Raw genomic sequence first — 26,001 nt, 5'->3', positions numbered from 1 at the left:
TCTTGTATATTGCCAGTTTATTCTTAAATGAAGACGGCAAGGGTCAGGGTATACACGGGTGACATGATTTGGCACATATGTTTAACCCCTTTTGTGATGCAGTGTGAAAATGTAACTGCTCGCTACCAAGAAACTGTTTTCTACACATAAAACACATTAAATATGCACGGCAATGCCTTTAAAATAACAAACAATTGTGACACACTTGAGTCGAACTTTTAAAGTGGGCCCCTGCCGACGGTAGGTGGCCAAATCAGCTGGGGGTCAATCACATCACTAGAGGTATTACCCATAGCAACCAATCTGCTTGCCAACAGTCATTATAAAAGGGGTAAGTTGATTGGTTGCTATGGGCAACACCACCAGTCGTTAACTGCTCCAGTTGTTTAATGAATGAGGCGACCATTTCAAGAATGCGGCATATCGAGGAATACAGACATAGGACACAAAATGGCTGCCGCAGTAGTCCCTATGTGAGGAAAGTTTTACCTCTAACCATGGGGATTTTCAGCAAAATCTCCACTAAAGTGCTCGTAACAGAGCGCCATTGATTTCACTCACCGATATCTCCAGCTAGCGGCTCCTCTGGCTTTTCTTTTTCAGAACAGAACATGTTAGATGATGATTTAGGTGCAATTCCCCTTTAAAAATCAAAAAGTACGCTTAAGGAAAAAAAACTAACAAAAAAACTTGTAAACCTTCCCTCAAGTATTTAGTCAATTCAGCGGTTTCGTCAGTCCTACCTGTCCATAAGGCCTTATGCATACAACCGTGTTGCTGCCGCGCCCCGTGTTACCGCAAACCACAGGCATCAGCCGTGTGTACTCCTTATGACTTCAATGGGTCCACAATCTGAGGCGAAAGATAAGGACATGTTCTATCTTTTATGGTGCGGGGGTACGGTCCCGGAAGCCCACGGGAAGGTCTTCCATGGGCTTTGGTTTGCGGTCCACAACACGGGCACGGTGGCCCCATGGTCGTGTGCAAGCATGAGACTGAAACGGAAGCTGTAAAACTGTCACCGACCTCTCCCAGAAACAGATATATCACAAGAGAGAGAGTTTGAGACTAATTTATTTTTATTTTTTATTAATTATTTATTTTTTAAAGGTTTGTCCAAGATTGGAAAAACATGGCAGCTTTTCGCCAAACACCAGTCTATGGGTTGTGTGCGGTATGGCAGCTCTGTCCCATGGACTCCGATCCTGGACAGCCCTTTTTAAGTCTACCTGCTCGGACCTTTCAGAATCCTTTGCCCTAAAACACTAAAAAAATAAAAATAAATTAAGAGAATTGCCTAAAATTCTAATCCTTATTGCTTATGTTCGTAGACTGTAAATCCCTCAAGTCTCGCTGTGTTTCTATCTGTATTCACGGATGACAAAAAAAAAAAAAGAAGTATTTTGAGGCATCTTAATCTGTATGTACTGTATGTACGCAGAGACTGCGCGAGGGGAGGAGCCGGATAGGACGGACATGGATGCACACAGAACAGACGCCATTTATGAGCCATCCTGAGCAACTATACAGGGACTGTTGGCAAGTATAATTAACATAACGCCCTGTCACTTCACATAATGGCCACCAGGATGTCATTAGGACATCGCAGACTAACCAGTTAAAGGGAACTTCCGGTTTCTAAGAAGAAGAGAGTAAAAAAAAAAACTGCAAGGAAATAACTTGTGACCCATCTCGGCTATGCTGAAAGTCTCAATGAGGAGTTGACCCAGAGGTGTAGCTGATTTTTCTTTAGTAGGGGTGCCATTTTTACCCTAGTCCTGTATCTGAACACCCTGATACAGGAGCGCGGACCCATTCTCTTCAATGCGGCCGCAAAAGATGCGGACAGCACGCCGTTCCACGGCCCCGCAAAAAATATAGAGCATGTCCTATTATTGTCCGCAATCGCAGACAAGAATAGGCATTTCTATTAATAACGGAAAGGGCAACATCAGTGTTTTGCGGATCCGCAATTTGCAGACCGTGACACACTACACGGTCGTGTGAATGCGCCCTGAGGCAGAGTGGTTTCCTGGCACCACCCTGGTAAGCCAGCAGCAATGCCACAGGTAATGTCCACCATCTATGCCACAGAGTTGACCTGGCGTGGCTTCCGGTCCTATACGACAGCTGATTCAACAAAACGTGGGCGTAATTGAATAACTCCTGGATCTCTTCCCATGGCATCACCTGATGATTATGACACGTCATGTGATGGTCTCAGCATGATATCGTGTCATCCGTGAAAAAAATACACGTAAAAAAAAAAAAAAATGTGGAATCAGAGGGTGGCGCTCTCATCCTCCACACCTCTTTTTCTGGGGCCGTTTAGCGGAGTCAGGACATACTATAGATGTCCTCATCTAAGGCATTCAGCGTTGGATTCTCTTTAGTTAATCGCAAATTTCCTTTAATCCAGCATCGCATAGTCAAACATTTCCTACAGCCCTGCCTGCTAATCCAGAATATCATTAGAAGGGGGGGGGGGGGAATTTTAACTTTTTTTTTAACTTCAGAATGCGGTCCTTCAAATTAAAATTATACTTGTTTCACTATGTCTGTAAATCAGGAATATTTCAAAATAATCTGGATTGAAAGTTTTTTTTTTATACTTTTAGGTCTATCTTTAAAAATAAAAGTAACCTCTGAAAAATGGCAGATCCATTTTGCATCTGAGACAACGGCAGTGTAAAAAAACAAATAATAATAAAAATTGAATTCAAGATGGCCTCCGAGTAAGGTAATGGTTCATAGCTACACTGATGAGATCAGTCTTAGGTTAGGGTTCTCTCACAGATATTGGCGAGGCTCCAAATCTCCCCCCCCCAGTAAATTCGTAGGTGTCAAATCAGGTGACCTCAGACTTTCAGTTACTCCCTGGCTCTGCGGACATAGGCGTAAAAACTTGACATCACTTTCGGATTCATTAACAGAAGGTGTTCCTTAGCGTGGAGTGCGAATATTGTGCGATTCGCTTCTCATTATAATTAACCATTTTTACCTTAAAATTAAACTATATAAAACATAAAAATTATCCAGACATTGAATTCCATCTGTAAATTTTTTGGTGGGACCCAGATGGAAGATGGGTGGAAGGGACAGGAGGTAAGGGTGGGGGATTTTGAAGATTTTTTTTTTTTTTAAATCGGGGAGTGCATTTAATAAATAAAGGTGTGCGTAATCTTCAGGGGGTGAGGTGAGGGTGTATCAGAGCCTCATGCCTCTTCCCTGGGCTCAGTCCCTATAGCCTTGGAGAGTATTTGGGGTTCTTAGGGGCTTCGGTGAAGGATTTCAGTTCATAAGGGATGCCAGTGTCCATCTCGATGGATTTTCGGGAGAACAATAAGCGGATGTCTTCGTTGAGGTATATCTTTCCAGACTTTGAGCGCTGAAACCTGAAAAGATAGAGGTCTGTGAAGGTTCTCATTCATCCAAGTCACGGCATATCAGTAATAAAAAGTCAGGACAACTGGACTTGTTGCATGTTCTCTACACATGTTCTCTTCACGTCGTTTCACTAATTATCCAACTGGCTTTCTCATTTAGAATGACTCGTACCAGGAATCTCTTGCATTAAATACACTTACAATGCCGTTCTCACACCTCTCCCAAGGCAGTTTAATCATGCCTAATAGCTTCAGTCATTCAAACGTCATAAAAATCTTACCTCCATGGGGTCCTTGAACTCATGTTGATTATGATAAACAGATTATGACGACTAAAGCACGAGTCAACAGTGTTTAATGCTGGAGATTCCTTGTACAAGTCATTCTAATTGAGAAAGCCAGTTGGATGCCCAGCAAAACGAGAGAAAATACAAGTCCATATTACTACTGATACTGAAAGAACAGAGATAGATAGTCACCCAGCTTTCCAAGGATCGTGAAGGTCAAGTTTGCCTAGTTATACAGCAGTATAGGAGCCAGGGATGTGTTACAGAATAACTTTACATGGCTGCCATTCTGGACTCCAGGAAAGCTGGGTGACAAACAGTATGACAGATGAAACTGGGCCGTTTGCCTGTACCTCAGATGCATGAGGTAGCACAGGATCCTCTTGGCTTTCTCCTTAGCAGCAGCTCCTCCGGAGGCACTGTGTTGCCCTTCGTTTTCTCCATCATTCTCTTGCACTGGCACCAGGAAGATCCGGTGACGCAGGAAAGTCATATGGTTGACGGGCATGTCCTTAAAGTCGTAGGTGACGAGGAACATCTTCACCACGGTCTTGTTGGGGTTAAATAAGGTCTGCAAAAGAGTCCGAATGAGGAACATTCAGAATATACATTAAAAAAGACAGCACAAGTGTGAAGAGGATCCCCAAAATCTCAGCATTTCAACGAATGGGGGTCCCCAAGTTCCCTTCGTGAATGGAGTGGTAGTAACATGTCAGTCCACTGCTCCATTCACGCAAACCTAACTTCTTCAACCCCACAGAAGGGAATATGGATGGGTGGTCTGACATGGGCACTACTACATCAGGGACCCCGTTCTAAGGACTGCTGGGGTCAGGCACCCTGCGACCCCACATTTATCACCCATCTTTACCTTAGGGTATGCTCACACATGCCGCCTATTGCAAATTTGATACATTAAAGTTCCATGGATGGTAGAAATCCAACGCCGACATTCACATTTCTGCCATGGATCCGCACATAGGCCTCATACAGCTGGACCAGGGATGGTTTTGGCATTTCTTGAGTCCCCAAGAAAACTTGTGTCTGGAGGTTCCCTTAGCACAGCATTAAGTTCCACCCTGTTGTACAACTATGCTCCATCCCACCAACCAGATGCCCCATTAAGCCCCACCCCCATTCCATCACTAAGCCCCACCCCCCTGATGGCCTGCTAGGCCCCCCTTTATTCAGCCAACCGCTTGTGGACAGGAGGGGCCCCCCTGATCTCTGGGACCCCGGTGATAAAAGCCTCCTCTGAATGGGACTAATCTGGCGTTTATTTTTACGTGGAAACCGCGATTTTCTTTTTCTATCTCCCAAAGAGAATTTTCCTGGAAATGTGGAAAGGGTTACAAAAAGTTGAATGACAGGCATTGGAGGCGGACAATCATCAAATTGGTCATGAAAATCCATGTCAAACCTACAAAATGTGAACAGACCATTAACGAGTCTGTCCCACTGATCCCCCCTAGGGCTTGGGACATCACATGACGAATCTGGCCAATCAACACCTGCCGTGGTTACATTTTGTCCACGCTGGTGTGCCCAGCTACCACGATCACGTGATATTTCATCATTTTGTAAATGGGAAGGATCACTGATCAATAGGAAAACAATATAATCAGTTAGGATTAAGACAATTTAACAAGACAACCCCTCCACTGTTTACATGCCATAAAGCAGCGGGCAAGATGGGGTTAATCTGTTAGTAAAAAACATTATAAATAATACGATTGCCTTCATGTTCACTAAACAAAAATGTGAAAAATGTAAAATTCTCATTAGAGAGGCCGATCTGTTCATTGTGTGCTCCTCTCAGGGTACTTTCACACTTGCGTTTTTCTTTTCCGGCATTGAGTTACGTCCTAGGGGCTCAATACCGGAAAAAAAACTGATCAGTTTTATCCTAATGCATTTTGAATGGAGAGTATTCCATTCAGTATGCATCAGTTCAGTCCCTCTTACGTTTTCCGGCCAAAAATCCTGAACACTTACCAGAATGCCGGATCCGGCATTAATTTCCATTAAAATGTATTAGTGCCGGATTTGGCATTAAAATTGTCGCATTGACGGATCCGTTCTTCCAGTCCGCGCATACGCAGACCTTTAAATCTGTGAAAAAATAAATAAATACCGGATCTGTTTTTCCGGATGACACCAGAGAGATGGATCCGGTATTTCAATACATTTGTCAGACGGATCTGCCTGACAAATGCCATCCGTTTGCGTCCAGATTGCCGGATCCAGCAGGCAGTTCCGGCGACGGAACTGCCTGCCGGAATCCTCTGCCAAAAGTGTCAAAGTACCCTTACTGTAACTACATGGAGGAGGAATTATATAGGTATACTGCTGACACCCAGTGGTGAAAATGGAAACTGCAGGCTGGCTAAAGACGATAGAGGCTGCTAACCTATATCATCTGCCTACAGATCTCCCTGCATACAATGTATAACATTCACACAGAGACTGGTTGTCAACCATTTCTAGTGAATGGATAGGCTGCATTCTCACTGATATCATCAGTCTCAAGTGAATATATAGGCTGCATTCTCAAGTGATCTCCGATATGGACAGGATGCATTCTCATTGACGTTACTGATCTTTAGTGATTGGGTAGATTGCATTCTCAGTGACATCACTGCTCTCTATTTAATTGGATAGACTGCATTCTTAGTGATGTCACCACTCTCTGTTCAATGCATAGGTTGTATTCTTAGTGATTTCACTACATTGTAATAAATGGCTAGGCTGCTTGCTCAGTGATGTCACTGCTCTCCACTGAATGGATAGAGTGCACTGTCTGTGATGTCACTGCTCTCCACTGAATGGATAGACTGCACTGTCTGTGATGTCACTGCTCTCCACTGAATGGATAGACTGCACTGTCTGTGATGTCACTGCTCTCCACTGAATGGATAGACTGCACTGTCTGTGATGTCACTGCTCTCCACTGAATGGATAGACTGCATTGTCTGTGATGTCACTGGTCTCCACTGAATGGATAGACTGCACTGTCTGTGATGTCACTGCTCTCCACTGAATGGATAGACTGCATTGTCTGTGATGTCACTGCTCTCCACTGAATGGATAGACTGCATTGTCTGTGATGTCACTGGTCTCCACTGAATGGATAGACTGCATTATCTGTGATGTCACTGGTCTCCACTGAATGGATAGACTGCATTATCTGTGATGTCACTGCTCTCCACTGAATGGATAGACTGCCCTTTCTGTGATGTCACTGCTCTCCACTGAATGGATAGACTGCATTGTCTGTGATGTCACTGCTCTCCACTGAATGGATAGACTGCATTGTCTGTGATGTCACTGCTCTCCACTGAATGGATAGACTGCACTGTCTGATGTCACTGCTCTCCACTGAATGGATAGACTGCATTGTCTGTGATGTCACTGCTCTCCACTGAATGGATAGACTGCACTGTCTGTGATGTCACTGCTCTCCACTGAATGGATAGACTGCACTGTCTGTGATGTCACTGGTCTCCACTGAATGGATAGACTGCATTGTCTGTGATGTCACTGCTCTCCACTGAATGGATAGACTGCATTGTCTGTGAGGTCACTGGTTTCTAGTGACTGGATAAGCTGCATTCTCAGGGATGTCACCGCTTTCTACTGAACGGACAGATGGCATGCTCAGTGACGTCCACACTATTTATTGAATGAATAAACTGCATTCTTAGCGAGGTCACCAATAAAGAGGTTCTCTGGCAATTAAGAAAATAAAAATGCTTAAAATGGTTTTCAGTGATTTTTATATGGATGATCTATCCTCTGGATAAGTCATCAGTATCTGATTAGTGGGGGTCCAACGACCCAGACCCCCGCAGATAAGCCGTTTTGAGAAGGAAACGGCTCTCCTGCCTTCTCGCAGCTTACAAAGCACAGAGCCGTATATTGTATAGCGACTGTGCTTGGTATCGCAGCTCAGCCCCATTCACTTCCTAGGCCACGTGATTGATTAACGTGTCGTCGCTTAGTCTATGAAAAGACTTCTCAAAATAGCTGATCAGCGGGGGTCCTGAATGTTGGACTCCCACCGGTCAGATACTGATTCCCTATCCTGAGGATAGGTCATCAGTAAGAAAATCTCGGAAAACTCCTTTAAATATTACTTTTTTATAAATATATTCCCAAATACCTTTCATTAGTTCGTGGATCGTTTTGTCTAGGGAGCAATCATTAGGAGAGAAAAATAAAAATAATGGCCGCCCCCCTATTAGTGCACACAAAACCTGTCCTAATCACACAGGAGGACAAGTTAGTTCACAACACTGATCTGAAGAGCTGCCTCATCCTCCTGTTTGCTCTGCTTGTCGGGGATTATGATCCTGAATACAGTTTAATATGATCTTCTGCTGAATCTCTGTAGGAATGGAGACCATGAGGAGAGAAGGGTAGGGATGTGGCTGATGAGCAGCAGGACATGTATGCAGTCTCCATTACCACAGTCTGTCCTGTTTATCCTCTCTCTGTACTTAATGTCTCCTCATGAACTTTATTCCTACAGAGATTCAGCTTAAGATCTTATCACCTGCATTCAGGATCATAATCCCTGACAAGCAGAGCAGAGAGGAGGATGAGGCAGCTCTTTACCTCAGTGTTGTGAAGTAACTTGCCCTGCTGTGTGATTAGGACAGGTTCTGTGTGTACTAATAGGACGGCGGCCATTTTACTTCGGCTACATGCACGCGTCCGGTGTGTTTTGTGGTCCGCAAATTGCGGATCTGCAAAACACGGATGGCGTCCGTGTGCATTCCGTAATTTGTGGAATGGCGCGGACAGCCATTAATATAACTTTCTATTCTTGTCCGCAAAACGGAAAAGAATAGGACAGGTTATATTTTTTTTGCGGACCACGGAACGGAGCAACGGATGCGGACAGCACACGGAGTGCTGTCCGCATCTTTTGCGGCCCCATTGAAGTGAATGGGTCCACATCCAAGACGCAAAAACTGCGGCTCGGATGAGGACCAAAACAACGGCCGTGTGCATGAGGCCTTCCCCTGATGATTGCTCCCCGGACAAAACGAGCCATTATAACTAATGAAAGCTGTTTGGGAACATATTTATAATAAAGTAATATTTAAGTATTGTCAGTAATTTTATTTTCTTAATTCCTAGAGGACCCCTTTAACTAGTGAATGACTGGGCTGAATGAGCAATGATGCCACTGGGCACTAGTGAACGGATAGCTTGCATTCATGGTGATGCCACCAGTCACTGGTGGATGAATAGACTGCATTATCATGACATTTTAAAGGGGTTATCAAATCCTGTAAACACCCCCCGAAATGCCCAGGTCCCTCATACAGAACATACTTACCTGGTCCCCGATGCCTGCGTCCCTCCCCATCGTGCAGATCACAACATCCGGAGATGGGAGGGGGGTGTCTGTGCAGCCAATGGCAGGCAGCGACAGTGACCTGCCCCCTTACATCACAGGTGACGCTAGCGGAGCAAGTCACCATCGCTGCCTGCCATTGGCTGCTCCCCGCCCGTCGCTGGATGTTGTGATCTGCACGATGGGAGATGCAGCAGCAGCCGTGCAGGGATCTGGAGGGACGCAGGCATCGGGGACCAGGGAAGTCATTTCTGTATGAGGGACCTGGGCATTTCACGGGGTGTTTACAGGATCAGATAACCCCTTTAACTAAGCTGGGTGCATGCCTTAATCCTCTGATTCCAGTGCTTACCACTTGTATGGTTCCTGTGCTGGGGACACTGTAGCCCTTCCTGCCAACGGCTTCAAGATCAATCACTCCCTGAAGAAAATGGACAGAAATCACAGTTACGGGTTTATGAAAGGACGATACAACCAATGCATTTGGTGCAGCCTGATGGCGGTCATCATTGAGGTTTTACATCCTTTGAGTAATGAGAACTGAATCCTACCAGATCTGCTTCCTCTAAAGCTAGTCCACAGGTGCTGCACACATAATGGCAAACCATGCAATGTACCATCCTTACCAGGAAGGGCGAGGGGGCGCTGTGCTCGGAAATGTGAAAGTAAGTGACTTCAACTGGAAGAGTGACGTGCTGAGGACAGTACGAACCGCTGGCGCCAATTTCAGCGGTGAAACCTTCGATCTGACCGCATGGAGCGAATCTTCCTCTCAGAATGGACTCCTGGATGAAAATTGAAGCCGCATTAACAACGCTCACCTTCCCGACCACCCGCCACTTCTTCCCTGGTCCCCCACCAGTCTCTGTTCACCAGGCTTGGAAGTAGTAGTTTAACCACAGCAGCACAGGGTATTTCAGGAGAAGTGTGTTGACCATTGTGACAGTAACAGTGTAAGGAAGTGGGCAACTAGCAGCACAGAGCATCTCAGGAGAGGATTGTGCTGGTCTTCTGGGGGTAGTGGCCTGTCCACTTCTGTGTTGATGTCACCGAGGGTGTGACGGGGACAGCACAGCGATATGAGAGCTCACAGATGACAGTACCTCAAAGTTTCCAAGCAGCGATCGACTGATGCAAGATTTTGCCCAGTTTCCAGTGCAGCTCCTCCCTGCTTGTCCTTTCCTCAGACTGCGTAAAGTACGACTAAAAAGGTAAAAAAAAAAAAATATATATAAATATATATATATATATATCTCTCTCAATGTAGTCAGAATTTAACAGCCCAAGAGCTGACAATCTAAAAAGCCACCATTGAGGAGGAGACAACAGAGAGAAGAAGAAGAAGAAGAGGTGAGTGACTTACGATTTCAGACGCAGACCGCGCTTTGTCCTCCGACTCGTACAGTCCGTTGGGCTCTGATGGAAGGAAATGAGAACCATAAGAGAGGGAGGTGATGGGGGTAATGGAAATGTTATGGCCCGGTCTCCGATCTGACAGCCACTGACGAGGGAACGGACCGCCTCAGTGATGTCACAGGCACATCATCCATTATACTAAATACGAGGTCACGAGTTTATAAACCAGATCCGCTTACAGTCCCTAAACATTAAAGGGAAATTCTCATTTGTTGGCCTGCATAGACAGACATCGGACAGCGGAAGACTTTTTAAATTTAGAACTATAGTCATCTCCATTTACACCATATCTTATACTCCAGTCACATCCAAAGCTACGTCCACCATGGGGGGGGGGAGGGGGAAGTAAAATATTTCTGAATAAAAAAAAAAAAAAAAAAAAATGACTTGAAAGCTACTCCTATAAAGTAATCTTCTGATATCTGGTAGATAAATGAGAGAAGATGACGCTAGTGAAGTCTATAATCTGAAACCACGGCTGATTTCCAGAATTAAAGGATCTGTAGAGATCTCATGCCCCTTTGACCCTGCTCAGAGATTTCTAATCTGGCACATAGTTACAGGGCATCTGTCAGCAGTTTTGTACCTATGACACTGGCTGACCTGTTACATGTGCGCTTGGCGGCTGAAGGCGTCTGTGTTGATCCCATGTTCACATTGCTGAGAAAAGTGATGTTTTAATAGATGCAAATGAGCCTCTAGGAGCAACAGGGGCGTTACCATTACACCTAGAGGCTCTGCTCTCCCTGCAACTGCCGCACCCTCTGCACTTTGACAGGACCAGGCCAGGTGTGATGACATTTACACTGCCTGGTCCTGTCACTAAAAGAGCAGAGGGCATAACAGTTGCAGAGAGAGCAGAGCCTTTAGGTGTAACGGAAACGCCCCCGTTGCTCCTAGAGGCTCATTTGCATATCATAAAAAAAAACAACATTTTTCGCAATGTGTGCACATAAGTACATGCGACCAATACAGATGCCTTCAGCTGCCAAGCGCACGTGTAACAGGTCAGGCGGTGTTATAGGTACAAATCTGCTGACAGATGCCCTTTAAATCAGGTTGAAAATGAGACATGTTCATCGAGTCCAACTTGACTGTGTTGATCCAGAGGAAGGTAAAAAATAAATAAAAAAAAAATAAAAAAACACACGAGACGGATGCCAATTGCCCCATGTTGAAGGGGTTGTCGAGCTTTTATTTTTACTTTTTAAAATTTCAACCCCAGCCTGCTGTACCTGTACACACAAACCATACTCCCCTGCTCTCCGTCACCGGTCTTCTGGTCCCCATGTGTTACTTCGGAGTGGATGGGTTCACGTGCGCCAAGGTGGCCTCAGCAGTGACGTGTACCCAAGCAGCATGCCACTGCTGGGTCACATCACCATTGCACAGGTGGGGACTGGAAAACTACAGAACTGGAATGGAGTGGTGAAAAGCGGCGGAAGGGGTGTTCGCCCCAGAGGTAAAAAAAACTTTTTAAAAAAACTAAAAAAATATATAAAATCAGGAAGCTGGACAATCCCTTTAAGGGAGAAGTCTGCAAATGTGGCAATCAGAATGAATCTGTGGATCACCATCCCATGTCCAGAAATCTAGTCCCATAGCCAGTGAGGTTATATTCTTCAGGAAAGGCATCCAGACCCTTCTACAACAATCTATCTGCGCAGTGTCAAAGGGTGCGACCTCTCACTACAGCCCTTTCTTTCATCCGTGGTGATCTTCTCACCTGTATCGATGATGGATCCGATCATCCGGACTGTATTTCCGTTTTAAAGATAGTCTTTAAAATATTCCACAGCTCCATGAGATACATGTATAGTTAACGTCACATATAGTATATACATACACATATAGGGTCATCCCAGGAGTCTACCATGACCAGGTCCATTACGCCACGTTCTTCTTCCAGCCTCTCCCACACACAGTCTCTGCAGCTTCCTTGTAGACAGGGCCACATACTGGGGTCCCAGCGACCTCAGTGCCATGTCCCAAATGCAGCCTGCCCCTGTGCCACTCCTGTGACCCTCACTGCAGGGTGTTCTGTATTCTGCTCCCTACCTGCATGTCACACACCTGTCACATGTGGGGGGAGGGGAGAATATTCCAGGTGTGCAGGCACAATGAGAAGAGGCTAGGAAAGCCCGCCGGAGCCCCCGGCCCACAAATACACATCTATAAAATGGGGGTGCACATGGGGCATTGATTGTAAGATAAACCAATCATCAGGTGGCAAAGGAAAATATTTGTGATATTCTTTAAGGCGATTTTTTTTTCATTAAAATTCTCAACAGGCGTACATTATTTTCAGACAGTCGCAAATAAATATGAAAACATTCACGGGGCCACATCTGGAACAGCGCTGATCCAGCCCCTCCGGAATACAAGGAAAAAGGCATGGAGGTTCGTGGTGCCTCCTGTCTCAGTATAGTCAATCCACTAATACGCAAGGAGGTGGCAGGAGGAGGACACGGGGTTACATATAAAACGGTGGTGAAAAGATTAAAACCATAACCCGAAAGCTGACACCATGAAACGGCTGAGCCGCCCAGCGTCCTGCATCCTAAGTCAGGAACAGCAGTTCAGCCAAAAGCCGCAAGAAAACTACAACCAGATGTCCCTCTGAGCAGAGACGGAGGGGATTCCTGGCCTGGGATGGGGGCTACACTTTGGGAAGCACAGCCCAGAGACTTGCCCCTAAAAGGGAAATAATTCATTACTATAATATGAGCACCACGCAGACATAAGAGGAGGACGAAAATTAGATCGGATTATACAGCCATCAGGGTCTGACCCCGGGAGGGAACACAGTGTAACAGAGATGTGTGATACTGGATCCGGCCCCTGTGATGATGATGATGAAGAGGACACATGTGATACAGACAGTGCCATGCTAAGCAACTTCTAGAGACCAGGCATAGGAAAGAAAAAGAGACCGTACAAAAAAGAGGAAAATGGTGACACGCAAGAGACGGCATGCTCAATATATACACTGAAAAGAGATACCCCTAGACAAAACTACTATAATACTGCACCCATGTACAAGAACTACTAAGATTAAGAATATTATTACTACTATGTTATGCCCTCTATGTACAATAACTACTATGATACTTTCCCTGCTCCTATGTACAAGAATATAACTACTATGATACTTTCCCTATGTACAAGAATATAACTACTATAATACTGCTCCTATGTACAAGAATATAACTACTATGATACTTTCCCTATGTACAAGAATATAACTACTATAATACTGCTCCTATGTACAATAATATAACTACTATAATACTGCTCCTGTGTACAAGAATATAACTACTATAATACTGCTCCTATGTACAAGAATATAACTACTATAATACTGCCCCTATGTACAAGAATATAACTACTATAATACTGCCCCTATGTACAAGAATATAACTACTATAATACTGCCCCTATGTACAAGAATATAACTACTATTGTATCAATCAAGTTGTCTAGTCTCCATTTTGTTGATTATGACATTGTTCATGTGCCTGGTTAGAGATGATACTCTTGCTCGACATTTTGCCATGCAGACTGTCTTATATGATCAACATGATGTGTCATACCTTTGCTTATCGTGATATACTTTTTATGTTGGAAAATGTAAAATGTATCTTGTATCACTCTGCTTATGACTTTTTATGACATGACCAATAAAAAGAGATTTGGTTAAGAATATAACTACTGTAATACTGCTTCCTATGTACAAGAATATAACTACTATAATACTGCTTCCTATGTACAAGAATATAACTACTATAATACTGCTTCCTATGTACAAGAATATAACTACTATAATACTGCCTCCTATGTACAAGAATATAACTACTATAATACTGCTACTATGTACAAGAATATAACTGCTATATTACTGCTCCTATGTACAAGAATATAACTACTATAATACTGCTGCTATGTACAAGAATATAACTACTATAATACTGCTTCATATGTACAAGAATATAACTACTATAATACTGCTCCTATGTACAAGAATATAACTACTATAATACTGCTTCATATGTACAAGAATATAACTACTATAATACTGCCTCCTATGTACAAGAATATAACTGCTATAATACTGCCTCCTATGTACAAGAATATAACTACTATAATACTGCCTATGTACAAGAATATAACTACTATAATACTGCCTCCTATGTACAAGAATATAACTACTATAATACTGCCTATGTACAAGAATATAACTAATATTATACTGCCTCCTATGTACAAGAATATAACTACTATAATACTGCCTCCTATGTACAAGAATATAACTACTATAATACTGCCTCCTATGTACAAGAATATACCTACTATTTTATCAATCAAGTTGTCTAGTCTCTATTTTGTTGATTATGACATTGTTCATGTGCCTGGTTAGAGATGATACTCTTGCTCGACATTTTGCCATGCAGACTGTCTTATATGATCAACATGATGTGTCATACCTAGTTTGCTTATCGTGATGTACTTTTTATGTCGGAAAATGTAAAATGTATCTTGTGTCACTCTGCTTATGACATGACCAATAAAAAGAGATTTGGTTAAGAATATAACTACTATAATATTGTCTCCTATGTACAAGAATATAACTACTATAATACTGCCTCCTATGTACAGGAATATAACTACTATAATATTGTCTCCTATGTACAAGAATATAACTACTATAATACTGCCTCCTATGTACAAGAATATAACTACTATAATACTGCCTCCTATGTACAAGAATATAACTACTATAATACTGCTCCTATGTACAAGAATATAACTACTATAATACTGCCTCCTATGTACAAGAATATAACTACTATAATTATGGTCAGGGCTAGGACAACGTCGGCGCACGCAGAGACACCTGCCCTGAACATAGTGGCTGAATTGTGCCGGGAGCCACGGCGCGGGTACACCAGTGAAAAAAGGGGGCATACCTGAAGGGAGTTTAGAGAAAAAGGGCGGGAGGGAGGGGCGTGAGGCTCGGGCGCCTGGCTGAGCGGCAGGTAGGGGGATAAATAGCTCACGGACCCCTTCCCCTCCTTTTGAATACCCCGAAGGGTGGCTTTAGAAAACGAAGACAGAACCTGGGCGATCCGGGAACGCTGACAACCTGAGCGATCCGGGAACGCTGACAACCTGAGCGATCCGGGAACGCTGACAACCTGAGCGATCCGGGAACGCTGACATCCTGAGCGATCCGGGAACGCTGACAACCTGAGCGATCCGGGAACGCTGACAACCTGAGCGATCCGGGAACGCTGACAACCTGAGCGATCCGGGAACGCTGACAACCTGAGCGATCCGGGAACGCTGACAACCTGAGCGATCCGGGAACGCTGACAACCTGAGCGATCCGGGAACGCTGACAACCTGAGCGATCCGGGAACGCTGACAACCTGAGCGATCCGGGAACGCTGACAACCTGAGCGATCCGGGAACGCTGACAACCTGAGCGATCCGGGAACGCTGACAACCTGAGCGATCCGGGAACGCTGACAACCTGAGCGATCCGGGAACGCTGACAACCTGAGCGATCCGGGAACGCTGACAACCTGAGCGATCCGGGAACGCTGACAACCTGGGCGATCCAGGGACGCTGACAACCTGGGCGATCCAGGGACGCTGACAACCTGGGCGATCCAGGGACGCTGACAACCTGGGCGATCCAGGGACGCTGACAACCTGGGCGATCCAGGGACGCTGACAACCTGGGCGATCCAGGGACGCTGACAACCTGGGCGATCCAGGGACGCTGACAACCTGTGCGATCCAGGGACGCTGACAACCTGGGCGATCCAGGGACGCTGACAACCTGGGCGATCCAGGGACGCTGACAACCTGGGCGATCCAGGGACTCTGACAACCTGGGCGATCCAGGGACACTGACAACCTGGGCGATCCAGGGACACTGACAACCTGGGCGATCCAGGGACACTGACAACCTGGGCGATCCAGGGACACTGACAACCTGGGCGATCCAGGAACACTGACAACCTGGGCGATCCAGGGACACTGACAACCTGGGCGATCCAGGGACACTGACAACCTGGGCGATCCAGGAACACTGACAACCTGGGCGATCCAGGAACACTGACAACCTGGGCGATCCAGGAACACTGACAACCTGGGCGATCCAGGGACACTGACAACCTGGGCGATCCAGGGACACTGACAACCTGGGCGATCCAGGGACACTGACAACCTGGGCGATCCAGGGACACTGACAACCTGGGCGATCCAGGAACGCTGACCACCTGGGCGATCCAGGGACGCTGACCACCTGGGCGATCCAGGGACGCTGACCATCCGGGTGATCCAGGGACGCTGACAACCTGGGCGATCCAGGGACGCTGACAACCTGGGCGATCCAGGGACACTGACAACCTGGGCGATCCAGGGACACGAAACGAAAACCCGCTGACTTAAAACAGTAAAGTAAAAAGCTCCCCCACCTAGACCGTAAATTCTGGTACTATGAAGCTTAATTCTGCTATATAAATATATATATATACACATATGTATATACATATACACACACACATATATATATATACATACATACATACATACATACATACACATACATACACACACACAAACATGTGCACACATATCCATACCATACACTTTTTTTTTTTTTTTATCCAGCCTATGTAACGCTGCCCTGAGCTCTGAACGAGCACATGCACGGTGTTTTAACCCGCCGGTAACCCGCTGGAGGGGTTGGGGAGCCCAAATGAAGCTGCCCCCCCAGAAAACGGGAGTACCCCTGCAACATAAAAACCAGAATTTGTCAACACCTCCTGCGCTGGAAGCACAGTTTAGACTTTAATTACCAGTCTCAAAAATTGCCTCACACTGGCTCTAACACTAACTGAGCCTTTAAATCCTTCCTGACACATATCCTGATCGGCATGTGACCGGAAGGGCACGAAGCTAGGACACCGCTCCCCCAACCCAGCCGCCTGTAATTGCGTGGGCGGAACGTACTGGGGGAGAGCGGCATCTCAACCCCGCACCACCGGACCTAGACCCGGCCGGACGCGATACACAGTTGGAGCGGGGCCAGCTGCACCCCGATTACCTGACTGGCGTGTGGCGAGGCTGATGTCGGCGGCACGTGACCACGGTAACCCGGAAGTGACAATACTGACCGGAGGAGGGAGCGCGATGCCGCAGTACTGCGTGAGGCTCGGGCGCCTGGCTGAGCGGCAGGTAGGGGGATAAATAGCCAGACGCCCCTCCCACAAATGCAGGCTGTTAACAGCCTTATTATTAGTGCTCCTATGTACAAGAATATAACTACTATAATACTGCCTCCTATGTACAAGAATATAACTGCTATAATACTGCCTCCTATGTACAAGAATATAACTACTATAATACTGCCTCCTATGTACAAGAATATAACTACTATAATACTGCCTCCTATGTACAAGAATATAACTGCTATAATACTGCCTCCTATGTACAAGAATATAACTACTATAATACTGCCTCCTATGTACAAGAATATACCTACTATAATACTGCTCCTATGTACAAGAATGTAACTACTATAATACTGAGCTAGGCCAATCTGTTATTCGGGGGTCTAGGAAAGCTGGGTGACAACCTATGTAGAAGCTGTAGCAGGGTATTTATTTATTAAGCCGCCTTCTAAGAATCAGCTATAATGAAGGGGAGGACATAGGGAACCTGTCACCAGGCACCATGTATTGCAGGACCAGCTCAGCTGAATGTACTGATACCTTTCACTTAGCGATCCGTTGCTTTACTCTGGGGGGAAAAAAAGTACTTTTAATCCATACGTAAATGATCAGATAAGTGCAGCAAAGCCGGTTCTAAGCCACTCTGTGCACTCTTGCTCCTCCTGCTTTCATTTCCTTCCGTCCTCTTCTTCTTGGTTGACAGGGCATGGCAAGATGACCATGCAGGAACCTGGCCCTGTCTGTCAAGGTGTAGTGGGAGAGGCTGGCAGAGATACCAGGAGGAGGTTGCACAGAGTGGCTCGGGCCCACCCTCGTTGCACTTAACTGCTCATTTGCAAATAGATTAAAAGTATTTTTTCTCCAGAATGACGTAACAGATTACTAGATGAAATGTATCATTGCATTCAGCTGAGCTAGTCCTACAAGACATTGTGCCTGGTTTAAAGAGGTCCTCTCCCCTCCCCTGACATGTCTGTTTTAGTAACTACTCACATTCCCCATGTAACAATAATTCTGGAACATCTGTTCTTATGTCTCTATGTTCTGCCATTCCTTTATTATTCCCACTAGAAGTTATGAATGAATTGCTAGCAGTTTGCAATGAAGGTCCAGCTGGGTGTTACAAGCTGGGGGGGGTCCCTGCACTGGCAGCACTGATTCGATAATGTCAGACTGGTAACACCCAGCTTGACCAGTCACACACTGCTGGCACTTCATTCATAACATTTAGAAGGAATAATAGAGCACTGGCAAAACCTACAGTTACAAGAGCAGATGCTCCAGAATTATTACATGGAGGATGCAAGTAGTTCCTAAGGCCTCTTGCACACCACCGTATGGCTTTTTCAGTATTTTGCGGTCCGCAAAAAATACGGATGACGCCCGTGTACATTAAATTTTTTGCGGAATGGAACAGCTGGCCCCTAATAGAACAGTCCTATCCTTGTCCGTTATGCGGACAATAATCGCACATGTTCTATCTTTGAACGGAACGGAAAAACTGAAATACGGAAATGGATGGCAAATGGAGTACCTTCTGTTTTTTGCGGATCCATTGAAATTGAAACTGAGAAAAAAAAAAGAGGCCTAAAACAGACATGTCAGGAGAGGTGACGGATCCTCTTTAGCTTTTAATTTTCTGGAGACAGGAGAGGACCTCTCAGGGACTTATATTTACTGATGGGGGGGGGGGGGGGGGGGATGTCTTGATTTTAAACGGACATGAGCTTTGAGATTGCAGTTCATCCTACAAGTGTTAGGTCTCCTTTAAGAGTTTATAACTGGGACCTTTGTTTCGAGCCGCCTTAACTTACAAGGTAAAATTGAAGATCTCATCAGAATGAAAAATGTTCCTTTACCTTAATAATTTTTTCCCTGGTATCCTCTCCCCCCCCCCCCCCGTGCTTCCTGTTACACAAGTGTCTGTTGGGTTGTGTAGTCGTTTCACGCTTATTCTTCCCAGTTACGTTGCACAAGATGCACGGAGCGCTCGCCGCGCTATTCACAAGGTAGGGCTCTCACAGACGCCCACGCTTTCATTATCACTGACTCCTTCAGAAGTCTTACTGCAAATCTAGCGTCTGTCTTAAAACTTTAAAAAGGGGTTGTGCCACAATTGATGTAAAACATGAAAACTATACATCGTATAGTACACGGCAATACCTTTCTAACAAAGCCGGAACCAGCCCTGCACCTCGCATGGATCTAGAGATCTCCCCATTCATTGCTCCAATTTTTCTGCTAGATTTATGATACGACTGGGCGTGTCCTTTCGGCTGCAGCTCTTTCCTTGTAACTGCCACATCTTCTGGTTGCAGTTGAAAATTCAAACTGAGCACGTGCGACCGCCTCAGTGAGGTGGAAAAGAACAAACAGCAGGTGGCGCTATAGAGATACATTTTATTGAATAGCTCACTGGCTACACTACCTTTTTTATGACATGCAATTACAAAAGTATTCAGATCCAGGTGCTGGTTTGAAAAAGGTAAAAATTTTTTTTGTGGCACAACCCCTTTAAAAAGGGAAACTCCACACAAAAGGTCTCAATAAAACCTAAATATTCAGTGTCGGGGAGGACCAAGCCTCCCTAGATTCACCCGCAATGCAAGGGAGGCTCAACACCGTCAACGCCTGCCATCCCCCCGACACTGGATGTTTTCATCCGCACACTAGGAGAAGCAGCAGCGGCGGTGCGGGGACCAGGAGCGGCACGGGGAGTGGGGTAAGTATATTCAGTTTGGGGGGCCCGGCATATTGGAGGGCATTTTATAGGATTGGATAACTCCTTTAAAGGGGTATTCCCATCTCAGACAATGGGGGCATATCGCTAGGATATGCCCCCATTGTCTGATAGGTGCGGTTCCCACACCTACAACGAGAATGAAGCGGGGAGCGCTGTGGCTGGAGGACTCCGGTTTTCCCGGGGTCCGTCCACCACCAAGAGCTGCTCCCATAGAAGTGAATGGGAGCGCACCGCGAATGCGCGGCCCATGCTCCCATTCATTTCTATGGGGCAGGCGGCAATAGCCGAGCCAGCGCTCGGCTATTTTCAGCCGTCACACAGAAATGAATGGAGGGCGGCTGCGCATGCGCCCTCTGTTTATTTCCCCACTCCGTTCTTATTGTAGGTGCGTGTCCCAGGTCTGAAGTCAGGGCTGGAACTACACAGCGCCATCCATTGTGTAGTGGACAGAACTGGTAACTGCAGCGCTGCTCCCAATCACTTCAATGGATGGAGCTGTGTAGTTCTGGCATCAACTTCCAGCACTGGTACTACAAGGTAACAGCTGATCATCGGGGGTGGGAGTGTAGATCAAAATCCTGAACAACCCCTTCAAGATTACTTGGATGATCAAACTACAGCCTCGAACCTGAGAAGCAGTATCACAGAAGGGCAAGTTCCATGCGCCATAGGGGGAACTTACAGGACACCAGCACAATGCTGAGTGCAGCTTTGGATGTGACTACAGAATAAGACATGGTTTTTACAACAAAATAAGAGCAAAGCATTTTCCCAATTTCATAAAATTCTATGTAGATTTACCCTGTATAATATCCTAAAGTGGGACACCCAACAGGTTTATTTTCAATGGAAGTGGTAAGCGCTTAAAGGGGTTTTCTGGGAGTTCAATATTGAGGACCTATCCTTAGGACCGGGGGAATGCCGCAGCCTCTTCCAAGGATTGTGACGTCACGTTCATTGGTTGTAGGAGAAGAAGACCGGCACTCACTTGCTTGCCACATTATAACTTCATGAGACGCGTTTCGGCTATTAAAGCCGTTCTCGAAAGGCTGTAATAGCCGAAACGCGTCACATGAAGTTATAATGTGGCAATAAATATATAATCCTACTTCAAGCAAGTGAGTGCTGTTTTTTTCCCTTCTACAAGTTATCACGGAGTGCCTCGTCTAAGACGCGCACACCACGGAGTGCCGACTTACATTACCGTCACGTTCATTGGTCATGTGGCCTAGACGCAACTTAGTCCCATTCATGGACCCGGGCTGCAATACCAAGCACCACCACTATACAATCTACAGCAGTGGGTTTGGTACACTATGAGGAGGCCTCTTCAAACAGCTGATTGGCGGGGGGTGCCGGGAGTCGGACCCCCATTGATCAGATATTGATGACCTATCCTAAAAGGACAAGTTATCAATATTCTACTCCTAAAAAACTCGATTAAAAAGGGGCTCTCCAGAATTAGAAAAACATGGTCCATTTCAAACATAAACAGCGCCACCCCTGTCCATGGGTTGTGTCTGGGATTGCAGCTCATGTGAACGAGGCTGAGCTTGCAGTACCACACATACACAACCTGTGGATATGCGACACTGTTTTTGGAAAAAAGCAGCCATGTTTTTCTAAATTTGACCAAGCACCAAATTGCAGAATAGGATGGATTTACACTGACCAGATCTGAGCCTGTAAGAACCTATTTACATGGGCAAAGCACAGGTCAGTGATCATAAAACAAAAATTACGTTCCTTCCGTGTCGTTGCTTGCTCATTTCATAGCAATTTTCCCTCTGTATGGTGATGAACTATCGCTACTACGATCATTCATCCCCATAAGGATTTATAGTTCGAGGGCAGCACACACCGGTTTACACAGGTCGATGTTCTGCCCTCAGATGATGGTTTTAGGTGCTGCATGAAAGATGTGATCACCCAACAAACAAGCACCGTGTAAAAGGGCCTTAGTTTTGTAAGAGAACATACGGCACCCAAGTATGGCAGATGGCGGTCTTACCTTCTGCGAGTTCCTGGCTGTTGGCAAAAGATGGTTCCAAAAAGGTGCGGCCTTGGAATCTGTGCTTCTGCAGGACCCAAGGAGTGTCTGACAGCTCTCACTTCCTCTCCATCTTTTGCCAAGTCCTTCATCTTCAGAACAGGATTCATCCATCTCGGTGGAAGGAAGAAGCTTCCTCTTGACTGCCGTGTTACCACTTCCTGGGGAGCAGAGGCGGGCAAGCCCAGGAGGAGTCCTCGCTAATGAGCTGGGGTCTTCTCCATCGGCAGTCTGTGGCTTTTGATCTTGCATACAAGGAAGTGAGGTTTCCTTTGATGGGTCTTCAGATGACAGAACCCCGACAGAGTCGCCATTGGCACTGCTGTGACTGCCACCCAGGCTACCTGCCTCCAAGTTTTCGGTCAACGTCTCTGGATGTGCAATGTTGTGCAAAACATTATCAAGTATGTGCTGGTTGCTGGTGGACTCCTTATAAGTCCTAGGTTCAACGTAGACATTTGACCCATTGGTTTCAGAGAAAGTGGACAATTCAGCGGAGTTCCCCAGCTGTGCCTCTTTTGGGCTCCTGTTGTGCAAAGTGGTGCAAGGTGGAGGAGAAGGGGAGTCAGTCTTTCTGCAAGCATTTTTAGGGAGAGGCTGTGTGGTTAGTCGCCTGCCTTGAGGTTCCTTGGAAGGGAACGTCTCAACTCTGTGTTCAATGACTTTCAATCCGCTATGGGAAAAATGCTGAGCAGAACTGCACATAGGGATTTCTTCTGTAAGCAACCCATCCTCGAAAGTGTCTAGATCCTCCTCATCATCCTCATCAGCTAACGAGCAACTCAGATAGTCCGCATCAGACTGGTAATTGCCAGATGGACCCTCATTCTTATTGTGACCCCAGAAGGCTCTCCTCGGGCTCCTAGATGGCTCAGGAAGCTGCTCTGGTGGTCCCCTCTTCAAGGCTTGTCGGCAAATGGCTTTAGGCCCGGGGCCATCAGATGTTATGGACACGTGATAGACTTTTTGGAGTTTGTGCTCATTCTCAGGGTATTCCACCAGCACCCTGCAATCCTGAACAGCATTGAGAACCGCAGCCTGGCCTGGAGAGGTTAAGTCCGCAGATGTTGAGTGGCTGTTTTCTCCACCATCCTCCTCCTCCTCCTCCTCCTTGGGTGCTGGGTCCATCTGGATATGCCTCATGGGTCCAGCACAATGGAGCCTCCGAAGAGTTAGATAGACTGTGGAAATGGGCAACCCCTTGTGCAGCCTTACGTGTATAGATGGGGCCAGTGAAGAGCTTTCCTCCAGCGGCTTACACAAACCCCGGTGACTCCAGACGGCTCTGCATCTGACAAAAGACAGAAACATGCGTAATGTGCGGAAAACATCTGTAACGCCACGTCAGTTAAAGGGGATCTCAGGTTTTTTCACACTTCCATGGGGCCATATTGGAGGCACCCACAGTGCAGTAAGTATGCTTTATGGCAGCTGAAATGAATGGCGGTCAATTGACGCCTGGGACCTGCACATCCAGCTTTATAAGGGGGTATAAACATTAGACTGCTCAGACGCTTTACATAGCCGTCAGCTGAACGCCAAGCATGCATGTGGGGACGAGCTGCTCAGACACCTCAGGCGGCAGTTTAACTCCTCTGAGCACAGACAGCCCAGGCATGGTGAAATCCAATATGTCCGACCCTTCGCTCCTCTAACACCTGCCACTGGATGAGGCTGGGGTCACCTCCCCAGACACTCTGGCTGACACTCATTTGATGTGTATGGCCACCTTCAGGATCTTGCCTTATCTGGACCTCTGGCAGCAGCACAATAGAGCCGTCATTAAAGGGAGGGGGTCACCAGGCAATTCACTGATAAACCAGGCACCATGTACTGTAGGACCAGCTCAGCTGAATGTACCGATACCTTTCACTTAGCGATGCGTTGATCCATTCTGGATAAAAAGTCCTTGAACTGCACTGAGGGCGGCCCACGCCGGTCTGCGCACGCTTGCTCCTCCTGCTTCCTCTGCAAGCCCCTCCCTTTTCATCTTGATTGACAGGGTCAGGTCCCTGCATGGTCTTCTTACCTGGCCGCGTCAATCAAAAGGGAGTGGCTAGCAGAGGAAGCAGAAGGAGCAATGGTGCACAGGGTGACTTGGGCCCGCCCTCAGTGCACTTAACTGCACATTTGTATATGGATTAAAAGTACTTTCTATCCAGAATTAAGTAATGGATCATTACATTCAGCTGAGCTGGCCCTACCAGGCATTGTGAATGGTCTACATCAGGGAATTTCCCGGTGACAGATTACCTTTACCTAGTTCACCCTCTAATAATGTGAATCTTCTTACTGCCAAGAAAACAAGCCCATTGTGACTGCTCTCAACACCTAGCACTAAAAGTAGCACAAAGGAAAAGACCACCAAATAATAATAATAAATGGGGCTATCCAATGATTAATATAAAAAATGAAAACCAGACATCATACAGTACATGACAACCTCTTTCTAACAAAGCCAGAACCAGCCCTGTACCTCACATGGGTCCAGAGAGCTCCCCATTCATTGCTCCAATTACTGTGCTAGATTTATATTAATCTGGCAACTCGGGGGCGGGGGGGTTTATGTCCCCATCACAACTCATGGGGACATGTCCTTTCTGCTGCAGTTCTCTCCCTATCCCAGCTCAAGGGCCATGTCCTTTCTTCTACAGCGCGCTCTCCCTATCATGGCTAAGGGGAATGTCCTTTCTGCTGCAGCTCTCTCTATCATGGCTAAGGGGGGTGTCCTTTCTGCTGCAGCTCTCTCCCTATCACAGCTCAGGGGGTTTGTTCTTTCTGCTTCCTCTACATCCCTATCACAGCTCAGAGGCCGTATTCTTTCTGCCTGTCACAGCTCAGGTGCCTTGTCCTTTCTTCTGTAGCTCTTTTCCCATCACAGCTAGCTCAGCAGGACTGTCCTTTCCACTGCAGCTCTCTATCACAGCTCAGAGGACGTGTCCTTTCCGCTGCAGCTCTCTATCACAGCTCAGAGGACATGTCCTTTCTGCTGCAGCTCTCTATCACAGCTCAGAGGACGTGTCCTTTCCGCTGCAGCTCTCTATCACAGCTCAGAGGACATGTCCTTTCTGCTGCAGCTCTCTATCACAGCTCAGAGGACGTGTCCTTTCTGCTGCAGCTCTCTCCCTATCACATCTCAGAGAAAGGTGGGAGGGTACTTTTATGAAGCAGCTTTCTCCCTGTAACTGTCACAGAAGATCCAGCTGGTTGCATTTAAAGGATAGAGCTGAGCATGTGCGACCACCTTTAAAAATTCTCAGAAACAAAAATACCTAAAAATGACTTCCACTGTCTAGTGATGGCAACAAATTCTGGAAAATGTACCGATATTTATTTATTTTTACATTTTTGTCTGTGTTCCAGGTTCTTACCCCTGTGTGTCTCTGTGCCGCCCCTGGCAGGATGACCCCTCCTCTAAGGCAGCTAATACTCCAACCTGGCACATCTAGCTGGTGAGTGCGATCATCCTGGCATCTACAGCTTCGAGTGGCGCGCAGGACGGGAGCGATA

General features: G+C 46.2%; 1 protein-coding gene across 1 annotated transcript; it reads right to left on the bottom strand.

Moving 5' to 3' along the window:
• FAM214B (family with sequence similarity 214 member B) lies at positions 1 to 26,001 on the bottom strand. The gene is made up of 8 exons (XM_044276261.1): positions 25,863 to 26,001; positions 22,453 to 23,782; positions 10,402 to 10,454; positions 10,142 to 10,241; positions 9,665 to 9,823; positions 9,391 to 9,459; positions 4,027 to 4,244; positions 1 to 3,395 (listed from the first exon to the last, which is right to left on the bottom strand). Exons 1-8 carry the CDS (start codon positions 25,934 to 25,936, stop codon positions 3,242 to 3,244), a joined length of 2,157 nt encoding a protein of 718 aa, XP_044132196.1. The 5' UTR covers positions 25,937 to 26,001; the 3' UTR covers positions 1 to 3,241.

This window comes from Bufo gargarizans, chromosome 1, assembly GCF_014858855.1.
Source record: "Bufo gargarizans isolate SCDJY-AF-19 chromosome 1, ASM1485885v1, whole genome shotgun sequence".
In the NCBI taxonomy this organism is placed as follows: Eukaryota; Metazoa; Chordata; class Amphibia; order Anura; family Bufonidae; genus Bufo; species Bufo gargarizans.
Note: the sequence above shows the minus strand (reverse complement) of the source record. Positions and strands in the feature narration are given on the sequence as shown.

Bases quoted from the DNA above. Each gene is read 5' to 3' on its own strand.
- FAM214B (XM_044276261.1), bottom strand. From the start codon at position 25,936: ATGTGCCAGGTTGGAGTATTAGCTGCCTTAGAGGAGGGGTCATCCTGC. The intron at 9,824-10,141 runs GTACTGTCATCT...ATTTTCATCCAG, and splicing joins CGCTGCTTGGAAACTTTGAG to GAGTCCATTCTGAGAGGAAG. The intron at 9,460-9,664 runs GTAAGGATGGTA...CATTTTCTTCAG, and splicing joins GCGCCCCCTCGCCCTTCCTG to GGAGTGATTGATCTTGAAGC.